Source organism: Rhyacophila brunnea, unplaced genomic scaffold (assembly GCF_057557595.1).
Source record: "Rhyacophila brunnea isolate RB1 unplaced genomic scaffold, BYU_Rbru_1.0 scaffold_3, whole genome shotgun sequence".
In the NCBI taxonomy this organism is placed as follows: Eukaryota; Metazoa; Arthropoda; class Insecta; order Trichoptera; family Rhyacophilidae; genus Rhyacophila; species Rhyacophila brunnea.
In genome coordinates this window covers 17,378,105-17,392,587 of record NW_028232965.1, presented here as the reverse complement: position 1 = coordinate 17,392,587, position 14,483 = coordinate 17,378,105, and the positions used below count along the sequence as shown (strand labels likewise).

The 14,483-nt window shown below is 32.1% G+C and overlaps 2 protein-coding genes across 3 annotated transcripts; one reads left to right on the top strand and one right to left on the bottom strand.

The window, feature by feature from the left end:
- Window positions 1–1,630: 1,630 nt before the first annotated feature.
- On the top strand, window positions 1,631–3,831 carry LOC147067981 (myotrophin-like). Its single transcript, XM_085952966.1, has 4 exons — window positions 1,631–1,818; window positions 2,095–2,205; window positions 3,165–3,248; window positions 3,327–3,831. The coding sequence occupies exons 1-4, from the start codon at window positions 1,750–1,752 to the stop codon at window positions 3,411–3,413; spliced, it is 351 nt and encodes a 116-aa protein (XP_085809092.1). The 5' UTR covers window positions 1,631–1,749; the 3' UTR covers window positions 3,414–3,831.
- On the bottom strand, window positions 3,819–8,906 carry GXIVsPLA2 (phospholipase A2 group XII). Of its 2 annotated transcripts, XM_085952964.1 has the most exons (4): window positions 8,736–8,906; window positions 8,322–8,598; window positions 7,893–8,135; window positions 3,819–5,991 (listed from the first exon to the last, which is right to left on the bottom strand). In XM_085952964.1, the coding sequence occupies exons 2-4, from the start codon at window positions 8,551–8,553 to the stop codon at window positions 5,846–5,848; spliced, it is 621 nt and encodes a 206-aa protein (XP_085809090.1). In that variant the 5' UTR covers window positions 8,554–8,598; window positions 8,736–8,906; the 3' UTR covers window positions 3,819–5,845. The 2 variants fall into 2 exon arrangements, with proteins under 2 accessions (XP_085809090.1, XP_085809089.1); XM_085952963.1 differs by lacking the exon at window positions 8,736–8,906 and having other exon boundaries at window positions 8,322–8,649.
- Between the last annotated feature and the right edge of the window lie 5,577 nt (window positions 8,907–14,483).

The following is a 14,483-nucleotide window of genomic DNA, read 5'->3' as shown; positions in this document are numbered from 1 at the left end:
TATAATAAGATTATCTACAACGTTTAAGGAGTGTCCAGGATCATGGTTTGAAAATACAATAAAAACTCAATTTTGACCTTCGACGAGCATGTCCCCCCTTAAATACTGTTTACTTTCAGGTAACATATCTCTGAATCTCGACTAAGCCACCTTTGTATACAACAAATGTTCATCATTTTCCGATCTACATTCTTCTAATAATGAACGAAATTGCCTTATTTGTAAAGCTTTAATACGAATTGAATTCACAATTTTAAAAGCAAAATCCATCACGTGATTCAGGTTTAATACTTTTGAACATAACGCCTGCTGGTGTATAATGCAATGATAACTGATAAAAGTGGGTATTGCTTCATATTTTTTACATAAAGTAATAAACCCAACATGATTCCAAATATACCTACCTTATTATGTCCGCGATCGACCAAAAATACCTTCGCGATCGACGCACTGGCCATCTCTGGCTATGGTATAGAATGATAGACGATTGGTCACGACTAGGGATTCCAATCCCGGGATCCCGAACTATTTTCGATACCTGTGAATCCCGGGATTGGTAAACATAATCCCGAAACTTTCGGGATAATTTTTTTTTTATCATTTTTTATGGAAAATAAAATAAAAACGAAAATATAACAGAATAACATACAACTACATTAGAAATAAACTGAGTTTGAATGAAGTTTGATCTTTTACCCATGTGTTGCCAATTCATTTTATTTTTTCACATTAACTAATAACAATGAGAAAGATTGGAAAAAACAATGCTTCGCACTTTTAACAAAGTGATTCCACCATGTTTTTTGAATGCATTTGTCATTTTTTGTTTTAATTGAACTTGTATTTGTATTTGTCATCTTTTCATAAATACATAAAACTGTTTTACTTTCATATTATTATTTATATTACAATATTATTTACTCCATTTAACCTATGTAGGTATGTATTTCCAAGATTTAACGTGCACAATATTAACAATAAATGTCTTAAATAGTATAATTAATTATACTAGATTTATTTTGACCGATTTTATCAACGTTATTTGTATATATAAAAATTTCATATTTACTATTGAAAAAATGCCAATCCCGGGATCGTCAAATCGTAATCCCGAAATCCTTTAAGCCTTTATGCAAATGTCAAATTTGTGTTGTTATGTAAAACGCAAGACAGTGAATTAACGCGATCGTGCACAAAAAATAGGAATTGTTCGAATTCGCTAAAGACTCCGGGGCATGACTCAGGAGTGAATTTTCACGATCAAGGGCGAATGACGATTGAGGCAGACGGCCAAAGTTATTTTTTGATTTACAGTTAATTGACGTATCGGCATAATTCCTTAGTATTATAGATACTGGTATTGGGCTAATATCACATAACCGAGTGGATACACTCTAGTTGCCATCTAAAAAAAATGATCATAGACATTGTCATTGGTAGAGAGTAAAATATTATTTGAGTATCCCTATTATTTCATTATTATAGTTATTATTGTGAAATTAATTTGACATATATTATTGAATGACAAGTGTATTGAATTAATGTTTGAAATCCTCAGATATTTAATTTTTTTATCATATTTATAGCGGTTAGTATTATTATAATATTTTGACACGCCGCTGTGGCTACTATGTCAGCCATTGATAGCTTCAGCTTGACGTTTGTAACTTTTTGACAGATGTTATAATATCTGCCGATATCGTCGGGCTTTGTCAATACGAGAAAAATACTCATTTTAAATAGTCAAAAATGAGTGGGTTACTGTGGGGAATTAAAAACGGAGACATTGATCAAGTTAAAGAAATCGTGGAGTCAAACGTAAGTAATCGAATATCTTGCCAAATCAGAACTCCATTTCCTGTGTTGTGCATTTTCAGTATAAGATTTCGTGCGCTTATTGCTTAGTCATAATTTTATACAATTGCGAAATGTATACGTAAATACTTAAATAACGTTTATAAATTCAAAATTGTTTATTATTTTACTCGCTATAAAAAGAAACAAGCCAAAATTATCTGTCAAATTTCGTCTACATAAATATAACATGATATAGGGAAGTATTTATCAATTTGTTTGTTTTTTTATTATTTTCAGAATATAAATGTGAATGAAATGATCGACGGCAGAGCTCCACTCCATTATGCAGCCGATTATGGTCAAAGAGAAGTCCTCGTGTATCTACTTGATAAAGGCGCCGATCCAAATGTATACTATCAAGTCTCATAACTTACTGCAATTTTATCTTATCTGTTAGCAATATAAATACCATTTTCATGGGTCTCTTCATCATTTATACTTAAGAATGCGTATTGTGGGTGTTACAAGTAATAATGTCTAAGCTGACAAGAGCAGCAGTTTCCTATACGTTTAGGAATGAGGGTGCCGATTTGGAGAACTAAACTGCTCGCAATTCTCATTATCTACACGCCTTTCTATCAGGTCACAGTCAACTATATATTTATAGAAGGTTAGCCCATTGTTGCTAAAGGATTGAACTTAGTCCCAAGTAAAGTTGTTGGTTTTTTAATTGACATAATTAATGGGTTTGAATATCACTCATGAGCTCTGTTCTTTTTTCATTTCAAATATTGTCAATTAATGACAATGAAAAAATAATTATTTCACTCGTCAATCCTGCTTTTGATTCCAACATATTTATTATTATCTTTATCAAATTTAAGAAGTGGTAAGAAAATATTTAAGTAAAACACTGATATTTTATTTCACTGCCGCTACTGAAGATGCTCATATGCAATAAAATCATACACTATCCAGTCAGTTCGGTCTTATGTGAAGTTAGGTGCACAACAATGACACTAAACCACATTGGCTGCCATATAGCATTGGGGCGACCATGGGCAACTCCGATTACCCTACATGAAACAGAAAAGTCATCCCTAAATGTCTTAAAACTATGAAGGGGTACAAGAGGGACTCATGAGTAAATGACAAATAATGTTTGAATGAAAACACAGGCCACTGATAGATTTTTTTTTGAAACAACTAAATTGGGTGAAATAATAATACAAAATGTTGTTCATCCCTTAATCTGTATTGAAATCATTAGCATGTATCTCAGTTTGAACATTTGTTGCTTAACATTATTTACTCCCGAGCCTCTCTAGATGTCTATTTTATTGATATACTTGTTATATTGTTTTCAGGTGTTGGATAAGCATGGGATAACAGTCCTGTTAGCAGCTATATGGGAGGGTCACAAAGAATGTGTTGAGGTGCTGTTAAAGAATGTAAGTAAAGTTTTTTGATGTGTTGTAAAATTTAAACCAAGTTAAAATCAACTTATTAAACCAAAATGCATGTTACAGGGAGCGTCAAAGAGCGGCGTAACACCGGATGGGATGTCCTACATAGAAGCGGCAGAACAAGAAGAAATGAAGCAGCTTCTTACGTAGAATTTTATATTAATTTATCAGTGTATTTTTGTTTTTTGGGGCTTTATTCATATTTATAACTTTTCATTTACGTATAAATACAATGTTTATCAATTTGAATTCCACTGTCGCAACTGTCAATTTTATTTTCATCACGCGCATTAAGTATCATTTAAGTTATTTATTACCTATTAATTGGTGTTTTGATATATTAAAGTTTGCCATTTAATTGTGTGTTGAACAATTTACCTACTTAGTTTGTTTTTGTAATCTTGACATAAGAATCTCTTCATAAAATACAGGTTCTTGGCACACTGAAATATATCCATTAGTCTTAGAAACTAGCGAGTGTAAGTTTTTAAAACCTTTCGTAAATTGATATTGCTACTTTGCTGGTGATTGTAATATCATTTAAATAATAAAATATTAAACTCTCAAAGGCATTTTATTATTTCAATAAATGTAACAAATAATATTATAATTCATCACACTAAATAATTAAACACAATATGGTAACATTTCTTTTTTTATGCCTGGAACATATTCTAATTTAGCTACCAAAAAATAACACAGTGGCTGACTGATTTGGGATTAAATTATTAGATATTTTCTATAATGAAAAAATTAACATTCCACTGGCTTTCATGATGGTCAACCACCAAACTCAAAAATACAAAAAGCAAATAAGCATGATAATTTAAATAGTTGAATAATAACAGAATATTATAATTGAGGTGTCTATTTCCATATACTGATATGTTCACAATTAAATCTTCATTGTAAACAATCTATTTTCATCATATTGATTTTCAAAATGAAACAATATTATATCTACCCATTTTTATTAGCTGATATTATAATTATAAGCTAACTAAATTTTGACATTGGCATTTGACTGTATTTTTTAAAATTTATCAGTCATTAAGATTTTAAAAAAATTTTCTCATGCTTTTGACAGGTTTAGTAAGTTATAGATAGATTTGTTACATATCATGGAATATGTATGCACGGTAAATTCTAAACCAAAAAACAATAATTTACATATATATGTGGTAGATAAAGAAGTATTACATTTTGTATTTAGATAATTTTATAATAATAAAGTCAAGTTTAGCTGCCTGATTGTATAGGCTTTCTATCAAATTCTTTGATAATAATTAATAATATTATGGTCCTTTAAAACACAAATCATCCAATAATAATAATATTGCAATTGAACGTTAAACCATTTATAAACATGTCCAGGAAAGACAAAAAATCTTGTCACTATGTGAGTTTATTTTCATGTAATTCGAAAAGGGTTCTTTCGCAGTATTGATTTAAGCTGATAACTAGAAAACTATTGGTTGATTCTGAAATTTTAATAAACATGTCTTATCACATTTAATAGAATGCGACAAAAAAAGTATTTTAATAAAATTGACCCACCAATGGTGTTGTATTTACACTGAAGATAATACCCCGTTTACACGTGCATGGATGTACTGTGCACAGTAAGAAAATGTATGGGGAAACATGTATTATTCTGCAGTTGGCAAGATTGCGTGCATAAATCAAACAAGATTGGAAGATTCCAAATTGTGATGATTTATTGCGCGCAAGTAGATTATTTTCGATCTGCGCCTGCGCAGTAGAGCGATAGGGGCGGGGCGAACATGCCGGTAAAAAAGCGAACTACTCATATTGAGCTCCGATTTTCAATACGACCTGTCAGATAGTAGTATAAAATGACAACCTCGCATTTCGCTTACTCTTGAAGAATGAGACTGGAGAGACAGTCAACACTTTTACGTGTAAACAGTTATTGTCATGACAGTTTAAAATAAGCACAATTGCCAACAGTAATTCCATGCATGTGTACGATTTATATTGGAAAAGTATTATCATTTTACTTGTTCAGGTTATTGTTGAAAGTTAAGAATTATTTCGTAAAGAGTAAAAAACTTACAGTCCTTGTCACAAAATCTTGCTATCATCAATAAATAAAGTCATGGTCATTTATCGTGGATGTAATTCCTATATAACAAGCTCAACACCGGTGGAAAAATATTCCATTTAATAAATAGATAAGTAAGTGTATTATGTTATATTGAAAACAACACTAACCGGTTAATATATTTAATAATTATTTCAGAGGTTGTGTAAAAAATATCACAAAAATAAGCTGAGTAATTCTGATTAACTTACTTTACTAGATTAATTTGTTTGTATAATTTTAATACAATATTCAGTGACAGTAACTTAAAAATAGCCAAGTGTATCTGACATTTTTAAGTTATTTAAAAAATATCATTTCAGTTATTTTAGATCTCTTAACAAAAATTAGGCATATTATTTAAATTATACTGCTCAGTCATTATCACACACATTAATAATCATATTATCACAATCATTAGATAGCCGCTCACAATAATTTCATTTTCTTCAGGTGCACACGACAATAATATACTTAATTATAGTTCTCCAGCTCCTGTAGAGTATTTTTTATATTTACTTTTCTTTGCTGGACAGTAACACGCTTTACTTTGGGCATCCAAATAAGATTTGCATCCGAGAGTTAATGTTCCAGTGTACAAAAGTTTTGAAGCAGCTTTACATCCTGTAACAAAAAAAAGGTTAAATTCAACTCAATTTATAGTTTCATTTAGCCTGGAATATATATGCTGTCTCGCTTTGACACTTCCCTCAATAAATTACCAATACAGTATACTGTCAGTAATCCGCCGCTCGATTATCCGACAACTACTATGATCCGCCGTTATTTTTACTAGTTGAAAGCACAAAATCAAGCTCTATAATTCGCCGGTATTCCATTGTCAAATTCAGTAGTTTGCCGCGAACAAGTATACAACGCAGATGAGACAGGTTTATTTGGAAACTTCTCCTTCGTACAATGCACGTTCATCGCGAAGAAAGTAATGTACCAGGGAGGAAAATGCCCAAGGACCGCATCACAATAATTATGCCGTGCTCCAATGCAAAATGAAGCTTTTGGTCATTGGGAAAGCCAGGAATCCTACGCCATTCAAGAATATCAGTCTTACTAAGCAACTGGTTGTGTCAAGTGATTTACTGTTTAATATTTAGTTAATATACTAAAAATTTCTCAAAAAAACTATTTTTATGAAATAGTTGTTTTAATTTTTACCATATTTTGTATGTATGCACTATAATGCGCCGCTTTCACTAATTGGACACTTGTCTGGTTTTTGGGGTGGCGGACTGGCTGAGTACTGAGAGAGTACTGTATAAAATGTGTTTAAAATCAACATTGGTCAGTATGATGTAACGTTTCATAAGCGTCATAGATATTTTAATTTTAACAGCTTATTTTCTATTTGTAGTGTTCTTGAGCTGTTTTCTGATAATGACGTCAATTATGAAAAAAAAGTTATTAACCGTTTTGCCGCGGAGCATTTAATTACCATTTAATTACCACAGTTAAATAACATGCTAATTATATCTATTGGCCCCTTAATGAGGGCACAACAGCTGTGCCGTCAGCGGTCAATGAAGGGCAGTGTCATGAATGTATAGTTGAACTGCCTGATTACTTTGAACACGAGAGACAATGGTGTACCGGTCTTCCTCCTATTCAAAGATACGTAGATCGTAAGATGGACAAAGTTACATACGTCAAAAGATAGGGACAACATGTCTGATTTAATTAACTGACTTCTTACAGTGGATAGACTTAAATGTATTTTTTGCATCGCAAGGTGAGTTAAATTCACATAATATTCTTTCCCAAGCGTAGTACATGGACCTGCCCAGTGAGAAGCTTCTCTTAAGACGAGAACATCTTACCAAACAGTAGGTATTAATCATGAGTTGTTTATTTCGTAATTAACAATTAAGTGTGAAATAATGTACGTACTTGAAAGTATGTTCACATTTTTCTAAGTTCTGCCCAAATCAACTAAATATAAAATAAATAAATCAATTATTTATTAAAAATTATTGTAAAATATGGCCAGCCCTGAGTGTAAGCCCTATCGCACATACAAAATCGTCTCTTCACCAACACATCAAATCTGTCGTATGTGATTTTGTAGTCATTCAAAGAATACAATATATAACTTTATGTACTTCACGTAGGGTTGGTGCGACATTTTTGGTAGAAAGTAACGCATGTAACAAATTTCATTCGATAAGTGCTGCAGGTAGACTAGCAAAATGTTGCAATGGCACATGTGCAGATACTACTTTTTCAATTGTTTCAGTTAGCCGCGTGATGTCACTGTCCTGGCATGGTCTTGCCTGTACACGCAAGAGAGAGTTGCAACATTGCCGGCGTCTTGGTTTATGGTCATGTCCCAATCGAGACGATTTTGTATGTACGACCAGGCTAAATAAAAACTTTATCTTCTGATTCACACAACAAATTCTTGCAAAATAGTAATAACTTGGACATAAAATGAATAGCTAATAAATAATATAATTTAATAAAGATTCAGTTGGGTACTCCATAAGAAAACAATTATATCCTATGACACTCACCTTTGACAAATGTATCCCCACCCAAGGATGACTTATATGTTTCACAGTAAGTATACAAGCATCTTTGAAAATCTAAATCACATTTCTCTTTCCCGGAATTGCATGTATCGTAGCATTTATCATGATTATCACAGCAGACGGTCATTTCACCGATAGGAAGATATTCTGAGTTAATTTGGATGCCCAAGGACCCACATCCATCCGAAGTGGGCACATGGTTTTTATTTTTTACTGGTGAGCCTCCTAAAAATTAAATTAATATTTACTTTCATTGGGTATTCGTGATGTACTCGAGGGATACATAGTAATAGTATACTTAGCCATAATTGAAAAAAAAAATAGTTTGGACTAATTAGTCATATTGAGATGAATCAAGTGTAGTTTTCTATAAATAGTTTAATACCTATATTACAAGGAAACATCTCTTACCTTCTGGACATTGGAAAATACAATTTTCTTCAACTGCTGCTCCAAATATATCATGTGCTGATCGAAATTTCTCGGCAACAGTTATAACGTTTTTCATAACATCGCCGAAAACTGTCTCAGCGGCGAGAACGGCATCTCTCAAATTTTTCAACATCCCTGATCCCATGCCGGTCCATGCGTATCCAATGAATGTCAGGCAATAAATTAAAATCTTCATATACGGAATATCCATTTTACTGTTTAACTCAGCGAATCACGTACGATAATAATTCTGGAACTGATAGATCAAAAAAATAGATGCCGGATGTATTCTTGTATCATATAATGTAAGTTAAAGAATGACGTGTTGTACAATCATTTGAATTGGTAAATTTGGAATTACGCCAAAAGTCAAAAATAATTGCTAGAATTTACCTTCCAGTGTTACAAATATTTTGATACAAACGTTCAAATAAAAATAAAATAGTTACAGTAAATTAAATAATAAGACTATTTTAATTCATAACAAAACTTATAAGTAAAAAATGTAATAATAAATAAATAAAATTATCATCCCGACTAATGTTTTGACGTCTCTAACATTATTTTTTGAAGAGGTTGGTTAAACTGGAGAAAAGTTGCTAGGTTAATAAATTCACAGAATCGATTTTTTTGTATCCGCATTTATTATAATAAATATTTTATTTTAATAATATTAAAATGAGTAGGTTGAAAAACTATGGGATATTATATTTCTCATTGGCTTTCTTACTGTTCCAAAATATGATTGAAAATTTATTACAGTGTGCAGGGCCGATCCTAGCAAATGCAAGGCTCAATTAATACGGGGCTCAATTTTATTATCTTTTTTCCCATAAACGTTGAGAAAAACCAACCAATCTCTTTGAGAAAAACTTATCTTTTTCTAGTAGGTATAAAAATTTGCTCGACATTTCTATAATGATAACAAAACGATGATATACGTAGGACGTAGGGCATTAATCATAATTAACAATAATCATTATCATATACCTCAGTATGAATGTGCACTGTGAAACAAGTTCGTGCATATTGGGACGTGTATATTCAGTAACCGGACAAACAGAACATGATATTATAACAGCACATGAATAAACAGAACATGATAAAACAGAACACGAATAAACAAAACATGAAGAAACAGAACGGTGACAAAACAGAACATGAAAAAGAGAACAGCCAGGGAAAAAATAATATATTCATTTTTGTCCTATCTATTTATTAATTGAATACGTGTTATAAAACTTAAGTTTATAAGCGAAATACATAATACATTTTTTTAATAATATATAATATTATAATCACTCCATGTTGGCCATTTGGCATAAAAACCTCAATTTCTCTGTTTGATTTTGGTAATCATGCACAATTCCACAGAATTATTAAACTTATTATTATTTCGTTGTACCTAGTCAGTGTCACCCAAGCATTTTGAACGAGATATACCTAGCTTGCCGGCAAAACCGAGTTGAATCTCGTTTAATTGAGGCTTTCCAGCAATTATGAATGCAGAAATAATATAATTTGATTTTTTACGGCTTATTGAAAGCCTGTGTTATTATTATTAAAAAGCAAATAACATAATAGAGGTACGACAACTTCAATATTAAATGTTATATTTTTCCTGAAAGGTCATAGTTTTATTTATCGCTGTTCTGTTTTATCACTGCTCTGTTTTTGCATGTTCTGTTTGGTCACTGTTCTGTTTCTTCTTGTTCTGTTTATTCATGGAACCGTATATTCATGCATGCATAGTTTCAGCTCAGTGAGATTCTAATATTCAATGAACTGTTCAGTGATAAAATGTTATACGAAGGATTAAGGAAAGGAATAGGCCGAAGGAGGTCAGTGAAAACACCGTTTTCTGTTAATGAGCAAACGGTCGGGTCAGACGATTGGCCTGAGAATCTATCAATAAGGTAGACGAATCACCAAATAAACTGGATATCATAATATTATATAGACGAATTCGAGGCGCACGAGCGGTGCCTATTAAGTACCAAGCTACGGAGGTAAGGCGTGGGAGGCACGACCAGTTCTTAGCCTGGTACCATGACTTTTCGTGTTTACTGTCGTCTCAGGTCGACGAATCATAAAATAAACTGCGTTTTTCATATTATGCATACGTTGATCCCAGCACTCGGTATTTATAATTTATACAACAAAAATGTTTATACCACGGTAAAGCAGGAGTTACGAGTCCTATAGCTGGTTTATAAAAGTCTTTACAAATGAAATATCAATACTAGGAGTTACTCTGTTTATTTGGCTGCCAAACGCTGGTTCTGGTTTTTTTAAGATGACTCTCAAAGTATTGGAATCACTTGTACGAATTTGTAATAGCAGTGCTACGGTGTTAATAATAATTGTTGATTTTCTAGTTATAATTTAATTTAATTTAATTAATTATAATCTACTATTTATAGCAGTGGCGACCGGTGAGTTATTTTACTGGGAGTTCACTTTTTTCACATTTTGACTGCCGTAAAAAGGCATTTGCCTTCATCAAAACTTCACCAAAAAATAAAAAAAAAACTATTGGTTTTTTTAATTTAGTACATTTAAAAGAAATCATAAATAACTCACTATTTATTATTTGTTGTACCTCTAAAAACAGTTTTTATTGAAAAAAATGGATTTTAAACTTTAACACAAACTGGTTGACACGAACTATTTTGTTTTGACCGAATTATTAGTACTACCGAAATATCTCGTATCTGGCAGTGACCGGGATTTATTGTTCATTTGTATGAGAAATCCATTCTTCTGTTTTTCATCGACACAAATTTTTCAATTACGCGTTTGTTGAAGTCAGGAATCTCTTGTATCATTCTTTTTTCGATACTGAGCATACATAATGCGTTCAATCTTGATTGCGCGATGGCGTTTCTACTAAAACACTTGACCCGTTTGAGTGTGAAAAAACATCTTTCGCTTTCCACTGATGTCATCGGAATAGTAAAAATTAAATTTAATAGTAAAACCGTTTCCGTAAATGTGTCAATGAGATTTTTTTCGATTAAAATGTTTTATAATGCTGAGGCGCCATCAGCATTATAAAAATTATCCAAGCTGTAAATAACAGACAATTCATTTTTGAGTTTATTTTTATCTAAAAAGTCAGACGTATTACAGAGCTAGTTTGGAGAGATACGAGTATCATAATTGATAAACATTGTGAATTTAGTTATCAAACTGAAAAAAAACTTGAAGTTTATTTTTAAATTGTACTTCGCCTAAATTTGAGAAATGTTGTCAACATGTGCGGAAATTTAAATGCGTACTGTGAAAAGAATTTATTTTTATAATAATATTGAATAAAAATTGTCAAACAATAATTGTACGTGTGATACGGGCTGTATTGTTTTAAAACCGATGAATCTGCGTTCGGGCCGAGAGCGACTGAAACTGTCGCTCCCGAGCACGTAGAAAAAATATTTACGTATTGCTATCCCACGCGACAGACGACGCTCTTTCTCATTGCAAAGAAATCGAAATTAGATAGATTACTGGGCGCTTTGGTCGAGCGATGGCGAATATCGCTCACATCAACATATAATATTATTATTTAAAATAGCCGGTTAAAAACACATATTAGAATTTGTTTTTGTATATGAATTAATGACTACGGTAATAGATCAGAACACTTTTAATTAATCAAATATAAATTAAATACTCATTTAAAAAAGTCTTTTCGCATAAATTGAGTGGGTGGGTGTGCACCGCTCCAGCGCTCTCAAGGGAGATCGCCACTGATTTATAGATATCGATACCCCAGTTCAATAGGGTAACAACTCATAAAACATTGTTCCAAGATAATAGCGTTTGAATTTTTTGCAATAATTCTCATTTTAATTTTAAAGCCTTGATTTCGTTGAAATTGTATCTTTTTTTATATTTAATTTAGTGGAATTCATCAATGCACAATGAAATTATACATTTTAATAAGGAATTAACCAATAAATTTGATTATATAACGGAATTACTAATTAATCTGAGAAAGGGCTATTCGATTTTATGACACATTGAAGACATTTTTGACTATTTTTTTTTTTTTGCTGAATTATAAAGAGAAGACTTTTCTACATCGAATGGCATTCTTAACTCAAAACCTTTAAATTATGAGTTGTTCCCCTATTGAACTTGGGGTATCGATATATATATAGATGATAATAAATTCTTCACGATACTGAAAAATTTCCACGATGGCTCTACAGTCAACGTCATCACCCTAAACAAAAAAATAAATAACAAAAAGTCAATTCTATTCAGAAAAAAACTCTTGGCCACACCAGCTTTCCAAAATTACAGATAAAGTAATTTCCTTTTTCGGGTGCGGATTATAAATGACTGCGGGTTGTTTTTTTCTAAAAAAAATCGAAAAAACGCAAAACTTTTTTAATTATACTATTCTAACTTATATCATGTGGAGTGGGGCGTCGAAATTGCTGTATTTTGTGTGAGAAAAATCTGTAGATAGCATGTGGATGCCTGTATAGTAGGTATGTTCACAAAAATACATTTTCGCCCACCGTGATATTTTAGTAGACACATTCAGTAACGTCCCGTGGAGGTGGGCAGATTGAGCGTCGCTTGGGGGCGGCAGTTACTTGAAGGGCGGCAAATCGAGGAGAATCATTTGGTATCTATATATAGAAATAGTTACCTAAACTGAGTACTTAATAACGAAAATATCTTTCAAAATTCAGCTCACTGGTAGGAAATAATATGCTTTAATTGGCATAAATGGTTTAATATAACTTTATTTTTGTCGGGTTCGCGATGTCTAGTTTACTTTCGTTTACGTTTTTTTCCGTTACGAGCACGGATGATAAAAAATATTGTATGAAAAAATGGTGCAGCATTATGGCGCTGCACAGAGGCGGCATTTTGTCTAGGAACGTCACTGGACACATTTATTCATTTCTACACCAGAATGGATTAAGCCCCCCTGCTTTCTTGTCTTTATTGTCAAAAGCTTTGGAGCAATGATATAGGGTTATCAAATAAGATAGATATTATATATTTCTTATATATAGAATTTTTCTTTCAATAAGTTGATTGTGTCACAAGGTGTATGGCATGGTACACGAGCTTGTTAGAACTACATACCGTCCAGATCAAAATCATCTAATTAATGCCAGAAAAAATCAGTCTTTATGTTTCTGTAGCCTTCTCCGTTGCCAGTAACTGCATTGCCATTTTCGTTGTCAAAAAATACGGTAGAAATTACACCTCCAGAGTACTCCAGACCATAAACCATCCTTTCGTGAATGTAAAGGTGTTTCAAGAATAGCATTGGTAAATATGGATTTTCATTAGATACCTTCTCCAAATGCGACAATTATTGTGCTTTTTTACAAAGCCATTTAAAATTAACTTCATCGCTGAAGGTGATATTTTCATGATGTTTGTTTCAGATTGCTCTAAAGCCCAATAAGTAAAATTTCGGCGCATCGTTAACTGTATTTTAATAATAATAAACATTATAATAAACGTAATAAACATTCCATGTAGTGCCTGGAATGTTCGAATTCTTGAGAACGACGTGTAATTGATTGTTTTGGATTTTCATCCACACTTTGATTAACAACACCGTTTACGTTTTTGACGGGTTGGATTTTTAATACCTATCACAAAAATAAATTATCAATTGACTCGAATTTTCCAATTACGAATACGAATAGTAAGCTCTGTAGGTCGATTATTTTGACCATGAATTTCACGTAATACCCGAAACGTAGCTCTAATATACCTATTAGGTATACATTATTGTTGTAATAAATTTTAACAATTACTGTACAGCTGCGTTCCATGATGATTTTCCAAACAATACTGAACACACACATGTAAATTTTGGTTTGGTTTAAAAATCTATGGTACCTACTGCGGACAAAGGATCTGCGAAATCGCTTTCTAAATGTTTTATGCTTTTCCAAATTAGTTGTAGTGTCAACATGGGATATTTTGCCATTAGGTACTATTTATTCTCCTTTTGATAAAGGTAACCTTCTAATACACATACCTATATCAAATATGCAGGATCCATCATAAACATATTCGTTGACCGCGAGAAACTTTTAGATAACCCCCCCCCCCCACCGTTAAAAATCAATAATATATATATCCAAATATTTTCCTGCG